This window comes from Coloeus monedula (assembly GCF_965178545.1).
Source record: "Coloeus monedula genome assembly, chromosome: 1".
NCBI lineage: Eukaryota > Metazoa > Chordata > Aves > Passeriformes > Corvidae > Coloeus > Coloeus monedula.
The window spans coordinates 54525285-54549595 of record NC_138781.1 but is presented as its reverse complement, the minus strand read 5'-3'; the positions used below and the strand labels follow the sequence as shown (position 1 = coordinate 54549595).

The following is a 24311-nucleotide window of genomic DNA, read 5'->3' as shown; positions in this document are numbered from 1 at the left end:
ATTTTCTGCTTAAAAATGTAGGAATGTGTGTTGGAAACAACACACTCCAGAGATTTGCCTGTCTGCAAAACAAAGGAATGACAATCTAAGCAAAGAGTCTGGTTGTGCTGTTCTTAGTTATATTATAGAATGTATAATCTTAAATGAAATTTTGAAGGTTAAAGTACTACTCTATACTGTGGTTTCAGAACTGATCAAAAGCTATTTTAACCTGGCTTTCTGCAGTGGGTGCTTTTTTAGCTCTCAGTAAAGTTTTAGCTGGAAAATAAAACAGAGAGAGAGGATGCTTTGAACAGCACCAGCATCACAGTTTTGAATCTGTAAGATTGAGTGGCATTGACAAAATTGAGGAAGTTTAATCCCTATGTAATGTACTTATATTTAATGTAGAATGAGGATCAGAAACAATTTATCTAGTAGGAAGGTGAAACATTAGGTAAATATTTATAATTTTGAACAGTATGTTAACATTTACGACATAATGTTATGTTTTTAGAAGCCTGTTCCTTTGACTGTCTGAGAGGAAAGGAGGTATGCTTGAAGAAGGGAGTAGTGTTGGTTTTCCTGCCCAATCAGCAAGAGAAGTCCCCCTTCTATGTTGCTCAATAAAAGCCAATAGTTTTGTTCAAGTTCCTCTGGAAAATGTGAAGTTCTAAACCATTTTTTTATTATAGCCTTTTTCACTAGTAACAGATGAGTTTAACTTTCTTCATCATCTTCTTTTTTATGCACCTATATTTTCTTCTTTATGCACCTATATTTTGCATGGCCAGTGTTGTAATAAAAAAGAAAATATTAGATTAAGGAGACAATTAGCTTGTGCAAATTGGTTTTATTTAATGAAATGATGTCTTGTTATTGTTTGTTGACTGTAGTAAAGTCAAACCAGTTTTCAATGACTGAAGAGAATCTAGTGCAGAATTCCAGTCATGTAGTCTTTATAATATAAAAAGAACAAAGAGACTCGGTAATGTTGCTAAAGGTTCTTCCCAGATATCTTTTTCTTTTTCCATTTGAAAATAATTTAGAATAAGTTTGGTGAATCACAATATTACAGCCTTTAATCACAAGCATGCTGTCTGATGCAGGCATGGATGAATGACAATAAAAAAAAATCACTTCTTTGTAACGAATCCATTATCATTCCATGGGGAAAAAGACAAAGATTCGTTCAACTTTGAATGATATCATAGCATCTGTGGTAAACAGCTAGATTTGGATGATGTGTTACTTTGTGGCATCACTCAGGGCTGTATCATTGTATGTAAAGAAGAGACCAAGAAAATTACAAAAGGCAAGATTAAAACACAGCCATTGTTCTCTGGCTTAAGATCATAAAAGGAAGGAAATTCATAGTTAAGGATCCAAACCTCAAGTATCTGGGCACAATGCAGTGCCAGCCTTAATGTTACGTAACCGTACCCTGTTATGAGTAGACATTGGTGGTTTGATCCTGAATGATGAATTATATTGCTCTTAGCAGGCTGAAACCAGAACAATAATTTTATTTTAATGCTTGGCTTTGTTCAGTGAACAGACCTGAATCAGTTATAATTGTTTTCTTTACATTTTCTTGCCAATTGAAATAAAATAATCCCAATAAATAGTTTTTTTTTTTTTTCAAAAGTTATCCTTAAAGCTCTGCTACATAACATTTTGCTAAAATGGAAATGCGAAATTGTGAAGAAAAGCCAGTGTCACACTTGGATTTTAGGAATGTTGAAACTTTTGTGGTAAATTATAATGTCTATAATCCTGCAGAAGCTCAATTAAAAAAAAATCCCCAAACACTTAACTGATGAAGGAAGTAGTTGATAGTACTGTTAGCACAGAATAATGAAAGTAGTACAGAGTTTTAAAAGTATCTGCAATTAATTGAACTTCTGTCCTACTTCTCTTAAAAAAGTTCTACTCCACCCTGGTTCTCAGAAATTGTAATGAGGGTAGCAGAAACTCCTTTAATGGATGTCAGACTGTGGATGAAAAATGGAGAGGAGAATAGGCAATAACACAAAATCTTATCTTGACATTTTAGCCTAAGGACATTGCTTCAAGGATACCAAAGGGGAAGACTAGAAATTTCCAGTCAAGATAGGGAAAGACCTTCAGCACTTCAAAAGCCGGAAGTGACCTGCCAAACAGTTAAAGAATAAAAGCTGGTATCTGACAAGGTGAGACTAACTTGAAAGAGGATGGTTGTAGTTTTCTCAGTCATTTTAGTTCTGTCACTGTAGCAAGAAACCTCAACAGTATTTAGGTGACTTGCACCCTTTCTGACTTTGTTTCAGATTTGGAGGGATTCATTGGAGAAGAGCTGGGAGTTGAAGAGCCAAAAGCTTAAAATACTGTAGCTTTCTTTCTCTAGTCAGTTTTGACTTCTCTTGAGTAGAAATTACTAAAGGTATGGGAAATTCACATAGCAGATAAACTAGTCTCTTGAGTGTTTCAGTGAAATGGAAACGGCCCTGATCCAGAGTCTGAAAAGTTACAGCCCATGAGATGAGAGAGCTGAAGTATTCCATGAGAAATCTTTTGCTCATCAGTATAACTGTGGATATCGCTAAAAAAGATTTACACATGAAAAAGAAAAGTATGGAGACAGAGGGATAAAGAAGACTGCTTTGTGAATATGAATGACAGTGCTGCACTGAACAGCATGGATAATAGCTATGTAGAATGATAGTACCATGGTAGACCCACAGTGCAGTTCAACCATCAAAATGTTGCCTCAGAGAATTGCTGAATGTTGGAATTTCATGTCTGGGATTTAGTAGTCCCTTCTCTCTTCTAGTTCTGTAATCTGTTTAATGCTGCATTGATTGTGATTGTCTCTTATTGAAGGGAAACTTTTTCATCTCAATGCCCATCCTTGGATTCTTCAAATACTCTCTGACACATATATGTGATGCTTTATGAGAATGTCTCTGAGTTGCAGTACTGGGGATTTCCCTCTGATTTCTTGATGCAATCTCTTTCATTCATATTAGAGTATTCTTTTTTCTGTTGTTATGACAGACCTGTGCATTATGGAATCTCTTTCTCAGCTGCTCTCAGCTGCTCTCAGTTGGTTTTGTTTTGGTTTTTTTGGGGGTGGTGGAGGTTGGCTTTGTATTTTTTTGGCATAGTTACTGTAAGGTGCTTTTACCATGAAGCACCTGCTTGTAAATCCACGTGCATGTCAGACCAGAGTCCTGTGTCTACACTGGCACTGGGCTACACACATAAAGCTCTAAAGGGACTTCACTAAGATATGTCACTGTATTAATTTTTCTTCAGTGTAATGTGGGCAAACTTTTTATCCACAGGCCACTATACAAAAATGCTTTTAACTTAACTAATTAAACCACGTTCAAGGTTTTTGTAAAAGCCAGTAGCAAGGCATGGATCCAAGTTTAGATGATGATGTTTTCCATCTGTTAGCATGAATGCAACTCTCATTTAAGGAAGAGCACATAATTCAGGGCATGACATGCAGTGAAAAAGCACTTTAAGAGTAGTCCATTACCTTTAGAAGTCAGCAGCATGTTTTTCCAGGTCTCTTGTGTAGATAACGGAGACGGTTGATGCTCCATATGATGAGTAGCTGCAGAATCCTTATGCATCTTCTTGCAGATCTGGCATGGCTTCTTCTCCAGCATGGAGGACGTGCTCTTAGACCTTTGTAAAGAGCTTTGTGTGCCTGTGCATAACTAGGATATACAGATGAAGGGGGTACCTTCAATACCTAAACTTGCTGTGATGCTTTACTGCTGCTTTACTGTTACTTGTTTTTTGGGCAGTTATTTGCTGATGCCCACAGTGTGTAATTATGTATTTCAGTGACTTCTTCTAAGCCAGAGGGCTGAAAAATCTTGATTTCTCTGAAATTACGTCTGGTTTTTTAAGAGGAAGTGTGAGAGTTCTGTTGAAGCCACAGTTTTGCCCAGCCTTCATCCAGAAAGGATATTTGCCTGTTAGTCAAGTTGAGGTTATCCGGATGAAAGACCCCTGGATGGGAGTATGGGGGAAGAATGTGTGACAGAGAGATAATCTGGAGATCCCATATTTTCTATTATTTTTAAATTACTAGCAGCTTACTTTATTTCTGCCTCACATGCAGAGTCACTAAGTCCATTTAGTTGTTTAATGGACCAGCAATTCTCAGCCACCCTGCCTCAAAAAAAAGCAAAATGTGAGAACACCTGGCAGCAGAAAACTTTTTGTGTTCTTAGCAATATATAATTATGTGCTGTTGGTATGACTTGGCCAACTGAGGCAAAATGGCATGGTCAACCAATTTAATTGACAATGAAGTTCCTGTGTGTCTGCTCACTTTAGACACATACTAGCTTTCTGACATACCTGAGGGGGAGCAAGGATGGATTTCATTAGGAGTAGGTTTGTGCCTGTAATCTGGCTACAGGCTGTTTATGACTCTGTCCATACTAAAAAATAAGCAGTTTTAGAGCTTGTATTTTTTTTCCATCTAAATTCCAGTTGGGCCAGGAAAACAAACTGATGTCCTGAACATTATTGTAAATTCTTATCCAAGTTTGTGTTTAGAGCCACATTTATCTCTGAATTGATGACACTTTTTCCTGTGCTCTTGTTTGGTTCTTGACACTCCTATGCTAATCTAGACAACAAAGGCACTTGTAATCAAATTCTCCCCCAAAAGGTCAATATCCAGATCTAACTCTTAAATTAGCTGTCAGTTTTAGTATAAGTACATCATTTTTGAATCAGATGTTTGCTTATTTCTGTGTACCTAACAAAGTTTAGGAACTCCCGTGTCTGTCATTATTCAAGTTGATGCTGGTCTGTATCCACCAAATTCTTCCCTGCCAAACCTCTGTCTTGGACATCTGGCTGTGGACAATTGTGGGGAAGGTGCAGTTTGCAGAGCAGTTAGTAGAATGACTGACAGCTTGTTAGGGTTTGCAGAATTTCCATTCCAGAATTCCCATGTCCTTCCTTCCCTTTCCTATGTGAAGAGGCATTTTGTGTAGGAATGTTGTCCAGAAAAATGTTCCAGCCTTCTCACTTTTACTATTCACTGCTTCTGTTGTTGTCTGGATGGGAGCAAAGATGATCCCAAGTACATGATAATAATGCTTTTACTTTCCTTCTCCTGACATGTCTGTGCCTTCTACCACCTCATATGTGATTTGTGTTTTAACACACTTTTGTGATGTAACTTCTTTGTGATGTCTAAGTTTACATTCTGCTAATTGACATGAGAAGAGAAAGGGAAAACCTAACTGTGCCCTCCAAAGGAAGCTGTCTGTTTCTGCAAACCGTTTCTTGGAGGTGGCATTTAAACAGTGTAAATGTACTAATGATCGGTGGAAATGTTCATTCCCTTCTCATTGCTGTTTAAGTTCATGATTCTTGATGTCAACAGCAGACTAGCAGCAGGATGTTTTCAGAAACATCCAAGTAGGAGATGAGTGCTGCTGTTCAAAGTTGCATAGGTATTATTGAAATACCTGTGCATAGGTATTATTGAAATGCCCTTAGGTCCCAGCTTGCATACTATTAGCAGTGTATTCATTCTGGATTGCATTTTACAAGTACTTGTAGCAGCTCAAGAAGCTCAGGAAGATTCTTAGGGTTTACATTCGGTTCACATTCTGCAATCTGATGAAAACCAGGACAAATGTGAAGTTATCATAGAATCATATAATGGCTTGTGTTGGAAGGAACCTTAAAGATCTTTAAGTTCCAACCCCTCTGCCACGGGCAGGGACACCTTCCACTAGAAGTGGAAGTTATCCTTATTCTGAGGTACTTCTGCAGAGTTTCTTATAAAGGAACAGAAATTGTCTCGTCTAAACCTTGAAATGCCCAAACTCTCAGGGCAGGCAATCATATGCCACCATAGACTTACTGTTATTTATTCTGTTTCATCAGGTTTTAAGTCCTAAAAGATTTTTAGTAGTTTTTAAACTTCTGTAAGGAAAGGCTGGCCTCCTGTTTTATACATTTGAAACCCAAAGTTTTCTTTGGAATACAAATCAAATCTTACTGTATAGGATCTTCATTTTCATTTGGAAGCTGAAGTCCAGTGCACAACCATATGCATCACTCATTTCAGTTATTTTGGATTCTTTATGGCAGCTTAAGGTTGCTTTGATTGCTTACTTGGTGTATTTTGTTTTAACTTGTGCAGATTTTGAAAAGAAAAAGACAGATCAAGTAGCTGGAGAAACACATTCTTTGTCTACAAAATCTTATGCTTCAGTACATAACTTGATGTGAAAATTGGTATGCCTCCCTGCATAATTTTCTCTAGCAGCCATCCTTCCCACTTACAAGCACAGCTTTGTCAATGTCTATTAAAATGCCCAAGCTTTGTACCTGTGAAAGGAAATGTATATTGGAAGGAAATTAAATATACCAGAATCCCACTGTTACTGAAACTGTCTCTGTACTAATTAGTATAACCATTTAAATTCATTTTGTTACTCTTCTCTATGTTATTATTTTTTGGTACTGTTAAAAGGAAGGTCTAAAACATCCCTATGCTTTCATCAGCCCCCTGTGGGGAAGAAGAGTGCCCTTATAAATCTATGCACCTCTTCTTACTTGCTTCTTCTTCCCCCTCCCCAAGTGAGGAAATCAGATATCAGCTTCATATAATTGAGGGACAAGAACCTTTTTTCTGTGAAAGGTCATTTCATAGCCAACTCCAGGGAAAAGTGGGCAGGCAGCACTTTAGGCTGTTATCAGGGGTGCAAGAACAGGCCAAGCTTCTGCCAGCAGCCCATTTTAGTCCTTCCCAGCACAATGGCAGGCCTGTGTGCCGGGCTTGATGCTGCCCATTTGATGCCAACCCCGGTGTCACCAGAAGGCCGTCTGGATCATTAGGAAACCAGTCCTTTGACTTCGCCAACACAGCAAAGAGGGAGGCGAAAGCATGATGAAGGTCAGGTGCCAGGCTGCTCCTCCAGACTTGCTGGCACCATCCCTTCGCCGTAGCCAGACTGGGGCCCTTGGGAGCTGGGATCATTTCTGTGACAAGACTCATTCACTCTTTAAGAGATGTTCACTCTTACAGGAGATCTTTGCTGTTTGCATGTAGACTGTAACATTACTGTGCTGTGGTGTATGGATTGCAGTGGCTGGATAGTGTTAAAGTTATTTGGCTGCACGTGACTAATTAATTAAACTAATTTAACATTATGCTATGTATATTTGCTGCGGGTTACTTTCTCTAAATTATTTATTATGAAAATATGTGAAACAATGGTGCTTTTTGCTAAAGACTCCAGCAGAAGCAGTGTGTGTTCATGCTCACTTGTCAGTTGATTGAGGTGCAGTGATGCTGTTACAGTGTTCTGTCCTGCTATAAAGAAGGCTCTTCAAAACTCAGGACACTGAGTGGAATAATAATTTGTGAGTTTCTTGACAGCCAGTCAACAGAGAAGAGCAAGGAATCAAATTAGCACTGATGCTGATGAAAATCAGCAGAAACATCAATGAGGACATAACAAATAAAAAGGGTGCAGAATTGGCTGTATAACATTTAATGCTTTCATAATTTAAACAGTTTATGGCAATTATCTGGGGCAAAAAATGCAGTAATTTTGCATTTTTCCTGATGTCACAGTGTTTGGCAGAGGCACATATAGTCCTTAACCTTTGAATTCACCACTTTGGTTTACAATTGGGCTTTTCTTTAAGAAAGTGATAAGTAAATTTGCTGGTCATGCCAAGAAATTAAAACTGTTGTACTGGGTGGTCTTCAGAGTCAGAATCCTGCCCTAAATAAGCTCAGACTCCTATGAATCTCCCATGATTAAATCAAGATTGTCCTTTGGATGTTCATACCATCATGTATGAGAAGCAGGCTGCCCCTCAGCCATCCAGAGCAAAAAAAAGTGTTATGGCGGCCTAAGGCAAGATGAAACCTCAGTATAAGCCTAGCAATTCATACGAATGAAGAGTTTGTTAAAGAGTAACATGAGTACCTGTGAATGAAAACTTAAGGGTTTTTTCCTTTCAAGTCTGAAGGGGAAAAATGTGGGATCAATTTTGAAAACTGGAATTTTCGACTTCTCCTCCTTTTGCCTCCTCCGATTGTCTTTTCCCATAGTTTTACTGGTATACCTATGTTCATCAGATTTTGGGGCTGCAAGGAGATGATTTTTTACAAAGGTGGATGTAGATTTTAGGGTGTGATAACAAAAGCACACTTATACTGCGTCAATTCTCCGGGACATGTTCTTTTGTAAAGGATAGTTATGTTTGTTATGCAAAAGTCCTCTTCACGCCATAGATATGGAGATCTATGATAAAAACCAATATAGTAGCTACCACTATGCAGATTTCCTCAGCTCTTCATCGGTAGATAATTTGACAGATTAGGTAATAAAATGAAAAATTGGTTAAATATTGGCCAGCAAGATAGTAAGTTGACAAAAGGCATAATATTTTGGTTTCTAATTATAGTGATTTTCAAACTTTAACAATTTAAATAATGCTAAATTTTAGGAAGATAGAATTTTAATTTCATTAATGTGATATTAAATTTCAATATTTCTCAGAATAAAGGAGATGGTTAAAAAAATACTGGAGAAAAACAGAAGTCTAAATTTTATAGTTTTAAGGAAACCTAATAGAAATTTACAGGAAAATTAAGAGGAAGTGTGGTTCTGACCTTTTTTTAGACATAAGTAAGCATTCCACTCATCAATTTTTTAATCTTTTTTTTTTAATAGATCTCATCAGCACTATTCTTATGGCCTGGCAATGATTTTTTGGCATACATTCAGAACTTGAAATAACATGCATCCTAGATGTCTGGCCAGTTCAATATTTAAATCCTTGATTAGAGATAAATTAGTGTTTTAAACTAAAACAGACTACATGCAATGAACCTTAATGAGTCTGACTTGAAACCACAAATCAAGGATACTGAAGAGTCAAGGTTGAAATATTTGAAATCCATCCTTAGTTCACTATACTGTGTTTACTGAGGAGTAGGTAGGATCACACAATGTTTGAGAGAAATATTCATTAAAAAAGTCTAAAATAGGGCAAAAGCACATTAGCAGAACGTAGTGTAATTTTGCTTTCTGCAGCAAAATGGCAATTTTCAAACATGACTGCTGTTTATTTTAAGTTATGGAAGTGCCAAATTGTGAAACCTGGCCAATTTTGCAGCACTGTAATTGTCATCATTGGTGGTGTTTTTTCTGATTGTCACCAGCATCATTGCTAATTTGATTCCTTATTCTTCTCTATTGACTGGTTGTTGAGAAACAAATTATTCCACTCAGTTTTTTGAAGGGCCTTCCTTATAGCAGGACACGAAGTTATTGAGACCTTTAAGTTCATAGCACTGCCTGCCCAGTCTGAGTTCTAGTTTACTTGCACTGGGTCATCTGTCTGCAACTTGAAATCCTAGACTGATTGTAGGACTCAGTATGATCCCAGACTCATACTGAGTTACCAAAAAGGTAGTCAGTATTACAAAACTCATCTTTGGAAACTGTACCACTAAAAGACTTAATGTCAAAGAGTAGAGAGGGAAAAGGGACAGAAATAGTGACACAAATCCTGCTCTGATGATTTCTACTAAAAACAGAAATAAGACCTTATTTAGAATTACATTCTAAATAGTATTTTTACAACCTCATATTTGAATACTCAGATTTTCCAGACAGCTATATCTTATGATTATTGGAAGGTGTAAGAAATATTTGTCATTTCTGCATCACTAAATCAGGATCAAACTGTGGTAATGTGTGTTGTTTTTCAAAAGAAATGTTTTCATTGCATTCTTTTCCTTTAAAAGTGAAACAAAAATAAAATGCTTACAATCCCAAAACTGCAAGAAATTGTGTGAACTATTGTGTGAGAAGGAAAAAGAATAAGGAAACATATCTTGGATCCAGGCTTTTGAGACATTATTATAAATGTTAAGAAAAATACTGTTTAAAAAATGGCTCTGCAGTGCTCTTTAAAATCAGTAAACGTCTATTTTAATTCCCATATAGTAGTAGTAGTAGTAGTAACTGGCTGCTGTCTGTATATATACTCAAATGTTGCTTGCTGTATAAGACCTTGTTTGCTTAATTTCAACCTAACTGAATTTTTATGGCTGTGCTATAAACCTCTCGAAAATAGTGGCTTAAATGGAAATGCTGACACAACACTAATTACACTGGCTCCAGTGTGATACTGTGATTAAAGTTTATTTATTTTGTGTGTGTGTCTGTGTGTGTGTAATTTCATTGTTGAAAAACTAATGGAAAACTAATGTGGCAATGGAGAATGTGATTCTGTGCCTGATATTTTTCAACAGCAAGAAACAGTTTAAATGCCAGTTTACAGTACCAGATAATTTATTTTTAATTGAGGTATAGTTTAGGTATTTAAATTTTTAGAAATTTGGGAAAGTGACAAGTTTCCCACTTTAAAGCTGTTCACTGTTCTTCCATGAGTTTTTAAATGTCTTTTTGGGTGGTGAAGCTAAATGTATATTGCATTAGAAAATGAAGAAAATAGTTTAATTTCCTTGGTAGCATATGTTCTTTGAGATATTCTGGAAAAAAGCGTTGTCTTAAAGTATGAGGGTATGCAAACCAAAGTTAACATTCATTGCACTATTGAATATGAAGTAACAACTGTAAAAGTCTATTTGGTAAATAGTTTGCCCAACCAGTACTTTTAGATTACAGATCTATGTGTGGCATCTAGTCAACTGGGAAATGAACAGTGCACATACTGTATGGCCAGATGAAGAGTAAGTGAGAGAGAGAGAGACAGAGATCCTGTCTCCAACCTGTTTCTTAAGGACAGTGAGCTGGGATTGGAGAAGCCTTGGATTCAGTCTGTTTCCAGCAGTTTATAATTCTCACATTAGGCAAGAACTAGATAAAAACATGCCATGGTCTGGAGAGCAGTTCTAAGCTGTTCTTTTTCCTGAAGGAGTGTTGAGAATAATACACTATAATGCCAAATACAAATATCCTTGTTTGATGCTGTGATTTTGTGTAAACTTTGCTGCCCCTTTCAGGAAGGTGCATTCAGAGCACTTTTAATGGTTAAGCAGCTTTGATCATGGATCAGTTAGGCAACATCACTTTTTTTCTGGATTCACACATATATGGAACTTGAAGGCTGATCAGAAAAATTGTCTAATGAGTTGTAGGTTCTGTAGAAGGGAATCATATCCCTGGCTGGTAGTCTGTGGTGTGCCTTCCTTGACATCAGTGTCAGTGTTCTGCCTCATCTCAGAGGCCAAAGTAATCATTCCCACTCTTGCCATAAACACCTTTCCTAGAAACTCATGGCATCCAGTCAAACTTTTTTTTTTCCCCAAGAGAATTATAGCTGATATAGTTAATGCTAATCTGTCTGGCAGACTGACAGCTGTGAAGTTGCAAGATAGCATGTCCTGCAACATAGTAGGGCAGCGAGACACAAGTAGTGTAGGTGGAAAAGATCAGAGAGGAAAAATGAAATCTTGGTGTGGAATGCCCTTCTCCAGTTTGCTCGGTGAGAACATTCAGCATTCATTAATCCAGTCCATGAAATTTACATTTTTTTATTTTTACTGTTTGCTTTCACTAAAAGAGAGTGCGAAGTAGGCAAATAGTTTCAAAGTGTGTGGTCTTTATGGTTTATGTGTATTGCTCAGAACTACCACTGACCAAACTTCTTGGTCTTGTTCCCATTTGTTACAGTAATTAAATATTAAGTTGTTATGAAAGGATTGTGCCGTTCCCTTGAAAGAAAAAAGAATATGACTCCTCCATGGTTCTGTGGCACAGCTGATGTTTTATTCAAACTAGTATGTAAAGTTAGAGAAATTATGTGCGAAGTTTATCCCATCTGGAAGGAATGTAATGATTCTGGATCTGAAGCAAAACTGAGGATCTCCTACACTGTAGTTCATTAGATCAGTTTGGAGACAGAAAAATCAACATATACTGTAGATACACATGGTTGGAAGGACAAGGGAGCCTGTACACATCAGTCAAATCATGAATACATCACCTTCTTAATTGTAGCCTTTAATCTACATTAAGACTAGATGATGCTTGTCCTTAAATGACCTTTGCATTGAATTGAATATTGCCCTGGAAAACTTCAAAGTCTAATTGAAGAAAAATTATGCAATAAAACTCTGTGGTTCCAAGCCTGCAAGAGATCAGCTCTTCTGTTTGACTACACCCATTAATAGCAAGGAAGTACTTCAAGCTTATAAACAAAGACCTGTGTATGGTCATCTAGTGTCTCACTGATTCTGTAAATGAGAAAATGAAGGGGAGAGGAAGGAGTGACACTCGAAAAGCAATCTCTTAAAAAATTTTTGGTGATATGTTTCCAAGGTTTGTTTGAAAATACTGGTTTGGCTTTTCCTGGTGTTATGTTTAAGACTTCACAAGAAGGTGTCTTTGTTCTGCACTGATCCCAGCTGGTCCCAAGTTTCATTCAGCCTCCACATGAAGCTGCTTTCTCCTACGCCAGCCTTTGGAGGGAGACCAGAGGAGTGTTCTGCCATAATGCCATCTGAGAGAGCTGCCTGTTGTGCTGACAAACACAGAAATGTACAGAAATATTGTATCTAGCTTTTATATGAGGATAGCGTCATTCCAAAATCTTAAGCAAGCTGTTTGATGATGCCAGTTGAAGCAATCAGCCTCATGGCCTGTAAGACCAAGAGCAGTTAGAAGGCATGCGAAAATTTAAGTCCCTTTAAATCCTGCTCCAAAATTCACCAATACATACTGACTATCCCAAAACCTTCAAGTGTTCCCCTCATGATTCGTAGCTGGATGCTTTTAGGAATGCTACTATTCAAGTTTATGAATCAAAAGGCAGTGCTGTCTTGAAAGATACTTCAAATCCAAGGGTATCTAACATCAGGTATTCACAATGAAAAAGGATTTTAAGTATCTATACAGATCCTAATTGTTATTCACACAGGAACATGAGATAAGAAAACTCATAAATATGAGTAATACATCATTTTTACCATATCTGATGTAGTAGAATGTTCCTCCTAGAGGAGGTCTGAAAACTTTCAAATATTTCAACCATTGAGTGCCATTATCAGTAAACAGGCCAATATGGTAACTGGTAATGAAAATAATCATATGTTCAGATAATTAACCTCTCCTTTTAACCTCTCCTAAATATGGAATAATCCTAAAATTTGAAAAACCCAATGCTTTGTTCTGTTGGTCTCTCCAAGTATTGTTTGGCCTCCAAAATCTGTGGAATGTACAAAATGGAGAATCATGGTTGATACATGATCTACCAAGATATACACCACCAAGAATGTGGTTGTGCTGCCATTCAGAGGGATTGTGACAGGCTGGAGAGTCAGGCCATCAAGAACCTAATGGAATTCAACAAAGGGAAGTATGAAGTCCTGTACATGATAGGAAATAATCCCATGCATCAGTACAGACTGAGGCTGACCTGATGGAAAGCAGCTTTGCAGAAAAACACATGGAGGTCTTGGTGAACAAAAAATGGAACATGAGCCAGCAATGTGCCCCTGTGAGAAAGAGATCGTTCTGGTCTGTATTAGGAGGAAAATTGCCAACAGGTCAAAAGAGGTGATTTTTCCCTCTGCTCAGCATCACTGAGGATGAATAACCACTCAATCCAGTTATGGTTCCACAACAGAGTCTAATTCTGGGGGTTTTGGGACAAGGACATGCTCATAGTGAATCAGGTCCAGTGAAGGGCCAAGCAAATAATTAAGGGCTTGAAGCATCTTTCATATGAGGAGAAATCTGTGACTGTTTAGCCTAAAGAGGCAGAGAGGAGGCTCAAGGAGATCTTATGAATGTGTATAAATACCTGATGAAGGGGAGTAGACCATTACCATACACAACTGCAAATGTTCTAGTTGTTTTGATTTCTGCGTTCTGGGCTCAAATATGGAAAACTGACCTAGACTTACAATAATTTTATTGGAATTGCCATATCTCTTGACTGGTCCCTTATATTTTAGTTTTTGTTTGTGGAATCAACATGCAAATTGAAACACATGCAAATATGTTTGTGTATGATTGATGATTGCCATGGCACATGCAGACTTAAAAATTCATAAAGCAGGCAATAAATACAAAGATTAATGGTCTTTCTTTAATGCCTTCAAAGCTGGCAAATCTTGAAAGGCTACTGACTTAGAGCAGTGGAAAAAAAGTCTCTTTTGGCCTCATTATCTCAGCAAGTCTTTGCTTGCTCTGGTAATAACTTAGGTTAAGTTTGGCCTACGTCTTTATGGTGTAGTCTACGTAGCATATTTGGAGAATACTTGTAAACCACACAGAACATTCCTGAAGGTGGATAGAGTTTATATGCCATGTGTTTAGGGAGATTAAAATATTTCAATACACCAAGTATCTCAGGTATACACTGTGCTCTAGGATCAAAGCTGGAAAAGTGCTGAGTCCTAACGAGGTCCTGTAACATCCATTTGACAGTGTGAGGTGGTGATGCATGCACACTGGACCTTGAGATCTGCCTTTGAACATGCATGTGTTGATGTCATGTACTAGACATCATTCAATGTGAATTTACAGATTATTTTCTTAGAAACCCTCAAGTTTTTGCACCACACTGAAAAAGCTACACCTTTGAATGCTCACAATCTTTCTCTGCCTTTTCTATGAATAAGATGTCAAATAATTTTTTGCTTGGTATTTGTTTCTTGTCTTCACCAAATGATGTGCTGTTGCTCAGGATACCTCGTGGGAGTAGCAGGTTAACTCATGCCTGTGCTCTGAAGAATCTTATCAGAAGGCCTCATTCTTCAGAAAAAAGGAAAGGGAAAAAGGACTTTTGCCTTGTGTGTAGTGCCTTTTATTGCGCTAATGTGAAATGATTCGATGTGATGGACAGCAGTTTATCAAAACAAAATCTCATTAAAATCTGTCTGCACTTTGCCCTTACTCTCCTTTGTATAATAAGATTGTGAAGCTTTCTGTGACCAGATGGTAACCTGTGGTAACCTGTAGTGTGTGTACATTTATGGGTGATGAATAAAACCATTGTCACCCTTAAATGTTGGCATCAGTATTGTGCTAGTAACATTTGGAAGTTTCTGCTTTATCAGCAACAATGACTGGCAAATAATCAGCTGTTTTGTAATGGGAAGCTTAAAATAGCAGCTGAAGACATTTGAGTTAGCCTTCATGGAAAAAGACACTGCTGCATTTATTATGATACCATTTTTGTTGTGTAAGGATGACATGATTGTTATTTTAGCTTTTTAGACATACAGTGCAATTAAGAATAATCAGTTTTCCCACACATTCCACAAAGCAACTGAAGCACACATGCTAATAACCAGGCCCTTAAATTTAGAGTGACTTACGCTGTTGCATGGGCAGCCAGTGGGTACAGATGCATGTTTCACAGTGTATGCAGCTATTGTGTGATTGCAGCCTTCTTACAGAGATGTGTCTCAAAAGAAGTTGCTGATAAATAATAAACTCTCTAAGAGTTGCCCATACTACCAATATAAATACATTTTGAAGTGCTGAGGAAGGGGATCTGCACATACGACATTTGCTGTAAGCTTTGTAATCTGCACCAGGCATCCCGACTAGAAGTTTAAAAGAATGTACAAAAGAATTCTAATTTGTGTTTACAGGAAGTAGAAGGTGGTTGCACCAATAAAAATTATACTGTATTATATATGCACCCTGATACATACAGTGTTTGACCCACAGTTTGTGTGACATGCATGAGGCTGGTTTTAGAACTCTGAACATCAGCAAAGATAAATCAGGATTGGGGCAGGGTGTTCAGAAAACAGATTTTGCCTGTAACTAAAGGTAGTAAGTTTATACTGACAGTTTTAATTCATAACTATTCCCACTAAAAGCCATTTACTGGGAGGGAAAATCTTACATATTCTTTTACTAGGATCTACTATTATTTTTTTAGACAGAGGTCTTTTTGAACAGATTTATCTAAGGAATGTTTATGTGTTCACATGCAAATCTTTTTTTGTATTCTTTTATCCAATTTTTTTCTGTGCTTACTGCTCTTCTCAGCCTGAGTATGTAGTACCTTTACGTTATGTATGTTACTAAATTTTCACTGTATGGGGGCCAAGTCAGTGGTACTTTTTTGCATGCTTGGGACTAATTGTTTGCTGATTTTTATCTTTGCTTGCTAAGAATCTTAGACTGAAGTACGTAATTAAATGTGTGAAAAATAAATTGCTAAACTTTATAACTGGCCAATACTATTCACCATGAAATGAAATACAGAAAGAGCAAATGGGTGATATTATAACTACAATGTACAGTTACTTGCATTTCAGTGGACATGATTGTCCACATACAATTTTAAAACTTTGACTATACCAGATGGTAAAAGAGTCTTAGTGAACATATTTGTGTCTGTATGAAAGATTGGAAGTTGAGATGCTACTCTCAACATATTGCTCTCTGTGAAGAAGAATAAGCCACTGTGGCATGAGAAGAATTTTGATTATTAAAGTGTTTCCATTCCAGCACTTATATCTGTGTGTAAGTTTACCAAAATTTATTGTGTGAATTCCCACCTTTAAATCAGGACATGATAGCTTATCAAAAAAAAGGAAAAAAAAAAAAAAGGTTTATAAGAATGGAAGATGAGTTTTGCTCTCCGCAAGAAAGTGTTGCAAGACCTTGCCACCAGCCTATGCCGGCTTCTTACACTGAAGTCAAATTCATAGTGAAAGAATTTTTTCCCAAATGTTTGCAAAAATTGGGCTGGTAATATGTATGACTGAAACTGCACTTATACACTATGAGAAAGAGGTGTGGAGAAAAGAAGAATCTGTTCACATTATCCAGTTTTAGAGGACGCCCTAACACAATGGTAAAAATTGTTGCCAATTACAGATTTTCTTTTTTCCAGTGAAAATCTAAGTGAGATGGTTTAGACTGAAATGAAAGCTGTTATGGTCTGCCCAGTTCGATGTTGTGTTCACCATGAAATGTGCCATTAAGGCCACTGTAATGAAGTAAAAAGTAAAAAATAAATCTTTAAAGCTGGAGAAGTCCCTTTTCCTCCAGGAGATCTGTCTTGAGACCAATGACCAAGGGAATAGCTTAATGTCCAGCAGCAGAGCTGTAAAGATGCAGTCTATCCCTTTCATTCCCATGGGAGTTCCTAATTTGTAGTTGCTATTTGGCAATTTTTTTGGTGTATTTGGTCAGGATCTGTTACATTTCAGTGCAGCTGTCTGCTCTGAGTCAAGCTAAGAGTGAAGCTGAATAAATACCTCCTGGCAAGTAAACATTATCATGGTAATCCTCAGTCCTGTGAATGTGGGACACATTAAGTTTCAGGGTGGCTCATGACACACTTTCAGTAAATAAACTATTAACCAAGATAACTTCTCAACTCTAGAAAAAAAATCAAAAGTGCCTTATCCATCTTTGAGGATGGATGACTTTGAGCCACTTTTATAGAACTAGAGAGTGGATCTGAATGGAAATGTTTAAGGATGTCATTTGAATGTTATTTACAAAGTTTCACTTCAAAGATGTGCTAATATGTTATAATTTAGTTTCAGCTTATCACCTGTCTTTGTTCTTCTAGGCATTTAAGACCAAGGATGGCTACATCGTGGTGGGAGCTGGAAATGATCATCAGTTTGTCACTGTGTGCAAGGTGTGTTAGGCGAGAGTACAGAAATGTGTAACAGTTTCCATTCTCACTAGGAAAATTAAGATGCCGATTGCTTCTTTATTCTCCTTTTTTTTTTCTTTTTTGGTATGGGAATAAGTGGTGAGTATAAATTCTAATCCTGCAGCTCTGGCTGATCATCTAGGGGACTGATACAGGGTCTGTGTTTTGGCCCTGAATTCAGAACACACCAGTTCTGAAACTTGAAGTACTTTGCCCTTTTGCCCCTGTGCACATCTGATCAACTAAAAAAAAAAAAATGAACAACCTAACAACCTTCTGATTTTGGAAGAGTGAATGTCATATAAGTCACACTGGTGTCTCTTTCAGAAAGAAATGTGACACTATTTCTCCATAAAATACATGATAAAGTATTAACAAGGCAACATTAGGGGATGGGTTGTTCTTGTGCTACTTGAATCAGTACCCGAGCACATTGCCCTTTCGAGCACTACCATGTGCTGATCTGTGCTCACTGAGAAACTTGTGGACTTCTTAGAAAAGAACTGTTACAGGACTGTGGACTGATTTTGGAGTGGTGCAGAGATATGATGTTGAAGAACAATCTTTTTTTAAAAAAAAAGTTCTACATAAAATGTGTCAACATTCCAAACAAACAACCCCAGTAACATGTAAACTGGGACAAAAGAATTTTTGCATATAGCATTAGACAACATTTTTAAAAATTACGGTCTACCTTTTTTGGCCATTGTGTTTTTTCTCTAGGAACTTGGATATTTAACATAAATTAATGACACTCAGGTAATTGAGCATTATTTTCCTCCATTTGTTCATGTCAGACATTTCACATTTCTGTGGAAGTTCACCACTAATAACTGGAATACATAGTAAGTGAACAGTGCTGTTTTGATTCTCTTTTAGTACAGTTTGGGGTATGTATCCCCACCTCACTATCTCGAGGGGCTCTCCTTTCACTTACTTGAACTGGCTCTTAACCTCTTCAAAATTTGCTTAGTGGGTTTTCTTTGTAAAGGTGTCTGCCCACTACAGTGGTCATTATCTTCACATGAATGAAGACTAATAGCTGAATAAGTGTCTACTTGCCACAACTCAATTTTATCAAAGACTCATTATCTCATAAAGGAAATCTTTCCAGAGTGTCCCAGGACATAGCTGTCTTCTTGGTGCTTTGTCATCTAAAATGAAGAATTATGTAGCAAATGCTTGTCATCCTGCCATCCTTGAGCAAGACAGAGCTGAAGATCCATCTCAGTAGGTTCTGACACCTTGATATGGGCACTAGTGGGCACTAAAATTTTAGACCATGCACTTTACCTGACTTTAGGGTGCAGCTGAGAGAATTATGGTGTGCCTTGTTCCTACATATTCCCTCTGTAATCATTAAGGGGTGAATGGAACCCCAGAAGATAAAGCAAGATTTTCATGGTCTGTGTTACCCCAGAATGTATAGGACAAAAATTAGGTGAGACGAATATTAGCCCTGGTCTGCAGGCTGATGGTTTTTTGTTTAATCATTATAAATGTGTACCCTTATCAAGATAATGTAGGTATGGATTTGGACTATTGTAGAGGGATTCCTTGTGGAACAGGGGCCTATGATACCCCAGGACAGTCTGGGCACCCCGGGGCTGTTGCTAGGGAAGAACCCCTGAAGGGGCCTCAGGCTGCAGACAGGCTTGAAAGGTACCTGGCAGCAGGCAGCCTTGAAAATCCTGACAAAGTTATACACTGGTCGGCTCCCCCGCTACTTAGGGGCTGTCTTGTGGGAATAGGGCGTGAATCTTTGCAAAGTAGATATAAGTTGGTGTAAGGAAAATTAAAGCGGAGCATGATGCTCAAATCGTATCGGTGTTTGTATCGTGACTCCGGCCGGCTCCCCTGCACTCGGGACCCCCTCCCCCCCCACCCCCCACTAAAGACTATTAAATTGCCCAGAAATGAAATGATGAGGAAGTCAGTGGAATGCTGGAATGAATACTCATTAGAGATATGGTCTGTACTAAGTCAAAGGTGATTTGGAATTTAAAACACTGTGAAGAGGGAAAGCCAATAAAGGAAAAGAACTTTATTACAGGAAGGCCTGCAACACCCTAGTGAACTTTAGGAAATACAGAGACAACTAATTCAAACATTGGAATTGCTTCTAGAGAATCTTTCTCAGCTGAGTTGGTGCTGAAAATACAGACTGTATGGAAGCTGTTGCCCTGAAGACACATAGTCTAGAGATGTAACAGCTGGATTAAGCTGTAAACAAGTGCAAACATTCTGCTTCAACTGTATCTTTTTGGGCAAGCAGAAAGAAAAATCTGGAATAATTCACTGTGATATTTTCAAAATCAATGACAACTAACTGTAGCTTGTTTGAGGACTTGGATAATTGCAAAAAAACTTTGTAACACTGCTGGCTGGAATGCATTTCATCGTGGTCAAGTGTTACAACAGCACATCCTGACCTGTGGCTGATTTGGTCTGATTAGGAAGACTGAGCAAGAGTCTTCAGAAGACTGAAGTTTTGTGTACAGCAAAGGAGAGTACTTTGCTAGTGTTGCAGGACAAAACACAGAGAGCATAAGCTCTGAGTGTGCATCTTAGAGCTTGAACGAGGCTTCAAACAGAGAACACCATTTTCATTCCAAATGTTCACAGTAAAATAAGGAAAATAACATTGTCAATGTGATGCAGAAAGATGAATGGTACATTAATGAATAACTTCTCAACTGTGAATTTTTTAGTCACAAAAAAACCTGAGAACATATATAGACATGCAGCTTTATAACAGATGGATATTAAGTTAAAGTTGAAATCAGTAACATTAATTAAAACAGTAGAGTGAGCAATTCCATATGACCGTTTTTCATATAACTCATCAAATGGAACCATAGTTTTCTGATTAATTTCTTGTTTTTTTAAGCTCATGTAAGCATTCACTATCATTTGCCTAGAACAACCCTACGGGATTTTTTTCTAAAGTAGTGATGTGTAACTCCAAAATAACAGTACTAAAAAAAGGAAGTAATTTTAAGGGGTACCAATAGTATTGATAAATGTCCAGATAGGAAAATTTAGCTATTTTCTAACGCTAAATTATGATATGTTGTGATTTCCATCAACTAGATGGTATAAATGCAGAAGGAAAAGAAAATATGCTGTGAATTAAGTATTGATGGAAGATGCTAGATTGATATTTTATGTTACCTTGCAGATAAAAATCTGCAGAAGAGTTATGTAACATCACCATTGTTCTAGCATAACTTGCAGATACCTTGTTTCCAAGGTTTAGTTTTGTCACTCTAGGTGAAAATTATGTCAAAGATGACTATCTGTTTTGAGTATCTCTAAATAGCTGTTGAAAGAATATCTGTTTTGCTAATGGTTTTAAGTCATCAGCTGCTATTCACTTAGAAAGGAAGCTGTATCCTTATTCACTCTAGCAAAGTCAGGAGTCATTAAATGATTGTGGCCTTCATCTAAACCAGTGTCAGAGAAAATTAGTAGAATGTTATGCCTGAAGCAAATATCAGAGAGATTGACACCAACTTATGTATCACTTAAATGTGGTAGTACATAGGCATATGGATTCAAGAAGTGACTGAACATGTTAATAAAACATAAATCCATTGATGATTGCTAAATATATAGAAAATACATTCACTTCAGAAATGTCCTAATCAAAAGAGAACTGGAGTTTGGATGAAGATTAAGGAAGTGTTGTGTGTAGTGGCCCTGTTCTTAAACTCTGTTTAAGCATCAGCACTTAGACACAGCCAGAGATAGAATGATGGGCTATAGGAACTTCAGGTTTGAAGCACTGTATTTTTTTTGTAAGCCATCTTAGAAATAGCCCTATAAAAAATGTAGCATGATTAGAATGATTATAAGACTCATCATAAGAAAAATTGGTCTTTAGTATGTGTTACTGAGTAAAAATACATAAAGAATATGTGACAGCCTCTTTTTTTATAAGATTCTATGCTGCCTTTCTCTGCAGCTGATGTAATTGGGGTATTTTTAGAAATCACATTTAATTATGATTATTTATGTTCTATAGAAAGTCATTGTGGCACAAATAGGTAAATTATATTGATTTTCCACACAGCTGCTTTTTCTAATGAATGCCACTACAAAATTCTAAGACTCATTCTGCATATTTAATTTCCTTTATAGTGTAATACACATTGTCTTCACACATTGTTTAAATTTCTAATGTGGCAGGTGGGAGTTACACATCGAAGTTATATTTCTCCTTTCTTAGAGGTTATACTACCACTTTTCTTTATTAATTCTTTTGGAAAAAAATAGTAAAGAAAACCAATGATGTTTCAATAGAAAATGACTTTTTTTTTTTTTTTTTTTCTTTTTGACAGAGATTACTGAAGTGGAAAGAAATAATCTTAGACATATTTTTTCTCAGTCTAGCATATGAAGTACAGACATACTTCTTATTCTGTGACATATAAGTTAGTGCAGGATAATCCCACAGATCTATCCAACCCCATGGTAATAACTTACTTTTTTAGTGTTCTATGCTAAGAATTTCTCCTGACTAGTCCTGAAAGTGTCAGCTAAGATATGGATCATCATATGGATTTCTCTCTTTTTCCTTTACTCGTTATGTAACATTAACCAGAAGGCTTTTTAGAAAAAGAAGTAATAATTAAGTTTTCGTTTATCTATATTAAATGATTGATGATAAGTAGCGATTATTGGAAATCAGTGATTTTTTTAAATCAGTAATTATTTTGTTAGCTATATATATAAAACTCCTGTCAAGCACATTTCTTACTTATCTTTAATTTTACTTAGATCCTGAATTTGCCTGAAGTTAGTAAAGATTCCAGATACAAAACTAATACACTCAGAGTCCAGAACAGAAAAGAGCTCATTGACATATTGTCAACCCGGTAAGTTAATTAAAAGGGAAGAATCTATATTTAATCTGTTAATACAAATAATAATGTATAGCAAGCTCTCATCATGGGAAAATTCTATTTTATTCTTTTGAGATACTCTAGTTTTTAAAACAAGTACCACAAAAGCTTACTGATGTTAAATATTCTGCCTTTTGCACAAAGACTGTAGTGTGGACTAAAGAAGCCAGACCACAGATCTAAGTTTTCAGAAGCTGTTTTAACTTCTTTTTAACATTAACTTGAATTTTAGTGAAACCAGTGCTTTCTGCTTTCCTGGATGAATGTAGCACCTGGAAAAAAAATGCTTGAAGCACCATTTGCTTTTTCTGTGGGATTTTTAAGTTTTCTCTGAGTGTTTCTGTATCCAAGGGAGTTCCACTTGCTGCTACTCCCTTACTGCTGGTTCTGTATTGTGGTACTCGGTACCACAAATTCTCCCTGGGCCATTCCTTTTGAAATCAAAAGGATATGTGTTTAGTTTTCTGTTTTGGAATCATCCTATTAAATACTTAATTAAAATTTCTTTTTAAGAGAAAGCTCAAAAAACCTTTTATTTGAGAGATTAAAATATCTTAGTTATCTTCCTCATTCTGTTTGAGAAGGCCTTATATCTGTGGAGTACTCTTCTGTTTAATGGAGAGAATGATAAATTGGTGTAATGGAAGAAAAACTAATCTGTCTAAACCTTCCCAAAGGTGGCTTCAGCAGCACCTCATAATTTGGGAGATGAGCAGAAGAGATGGCATATTTACTGTTGTCAATGATTCAAGAAAAGTCATACTGTCATGTTGACACTTGGCCAGTATTAGTCTTTGTCAACAAATGTGTAACAAATGAGGCAATTTTACTGGGCGGGTTTAGAAGCATTAAGTCAGATGCCTCCCTTTTCCATTCCATCCAAGAAAAAGAGTTTCAGTAGCACATCCACACCCCCCACTCTCAACCCCCCACATTTTTTGAATATTGAGAACCAGAATCATGAGTCATTAAAGAGCGTAGAGACAGTTATTTTGCCTCTTCCAGTTGCACTTGTACTTTTGTCTGTCTCTTACCTGTCCATTTTCAGATGTCCTGCCCCTGCTGAAAACAGAAGTACCAGGTGACTGCATTTTTGAATAATTATGGTGCAACTGTCCTTGATTAACATTTGGAACTCTTCTTTTGCCTTCCTATAACAAATGGATTGTGATAGCACAGATGAGGCCACTCTTGCTATATGTTTTGAGCCCCTGAAAGGCCATAACTTATCTTTTGACCTACTTTTGAGCTCCTACATTCTTGATGCATAGTCTTAGTTTTGAAGCTGGGTCATGTTGACTTATTACTTGGACTTCATTTAGTATGGCATTTATCTGATGTACTCTGGTACCTTGTGAGAAGGCTGTTTTGCCATCCATAGATGAGTTATTTAATAGCTCGTTGCTTCTGGTTGATTTTGGATGTAGTAATATTTTTTTCCTATGGGCAATTTCTGAACAAGAAGATAAAGTTCAAGGAACAGCTGTTCTTTGGATTGCCAGAATTACAATTTGTTTTTATATCTTTAGCTATTAGTTAATCAGATTACATTATTGCTCTTCTAATTACTGCTTTATGTCTTCTTTTTTCTTTTTAGCTTGTGTTCTGTTTTATTGTTATAATTTAGGCTGAATTTCTGCACATTATGTGCAAATATGTAAATGTATACACATTTTTGGAGAAGACATTTCTAATGTATTCTGTTATGTTATATTATAGTGAGTTCATCTGGCAGTCAGTTATAAAACACAGATTTAACAA

The 24311-nt window shown here is 36.9% G+C and overlaps 1 protein-coding gene across 2 annotated transcripts in view; it reads left to right on the top strand.

Annotated features, from left to right (window-relative positions):
* The window catches only part of SUGCT (succinyl-CoA:glutarate-CoA transferase), a gene marked incomplete at its 5' end in the record, with an annotated part of 342330 nt that overhangs the window by 112182 nt on the left and 205837 nt on the right, over positions 1-24311 (top strand). For both annotated transcript variants that reach the window (XM_082285668.1, XM_082285667.1), the window contains 2 exons: positions 17554-17625; positions 22426-22523. In XM_082285668.1, the coding sequence (XP_082141794.1) occupies positions 17554-17625; positions 22426-22523 (170 nt within the window). The remainder of the gene's footprint in view (positions 1-17553; positions 17626-22425; positions 22524-24311) is intronic.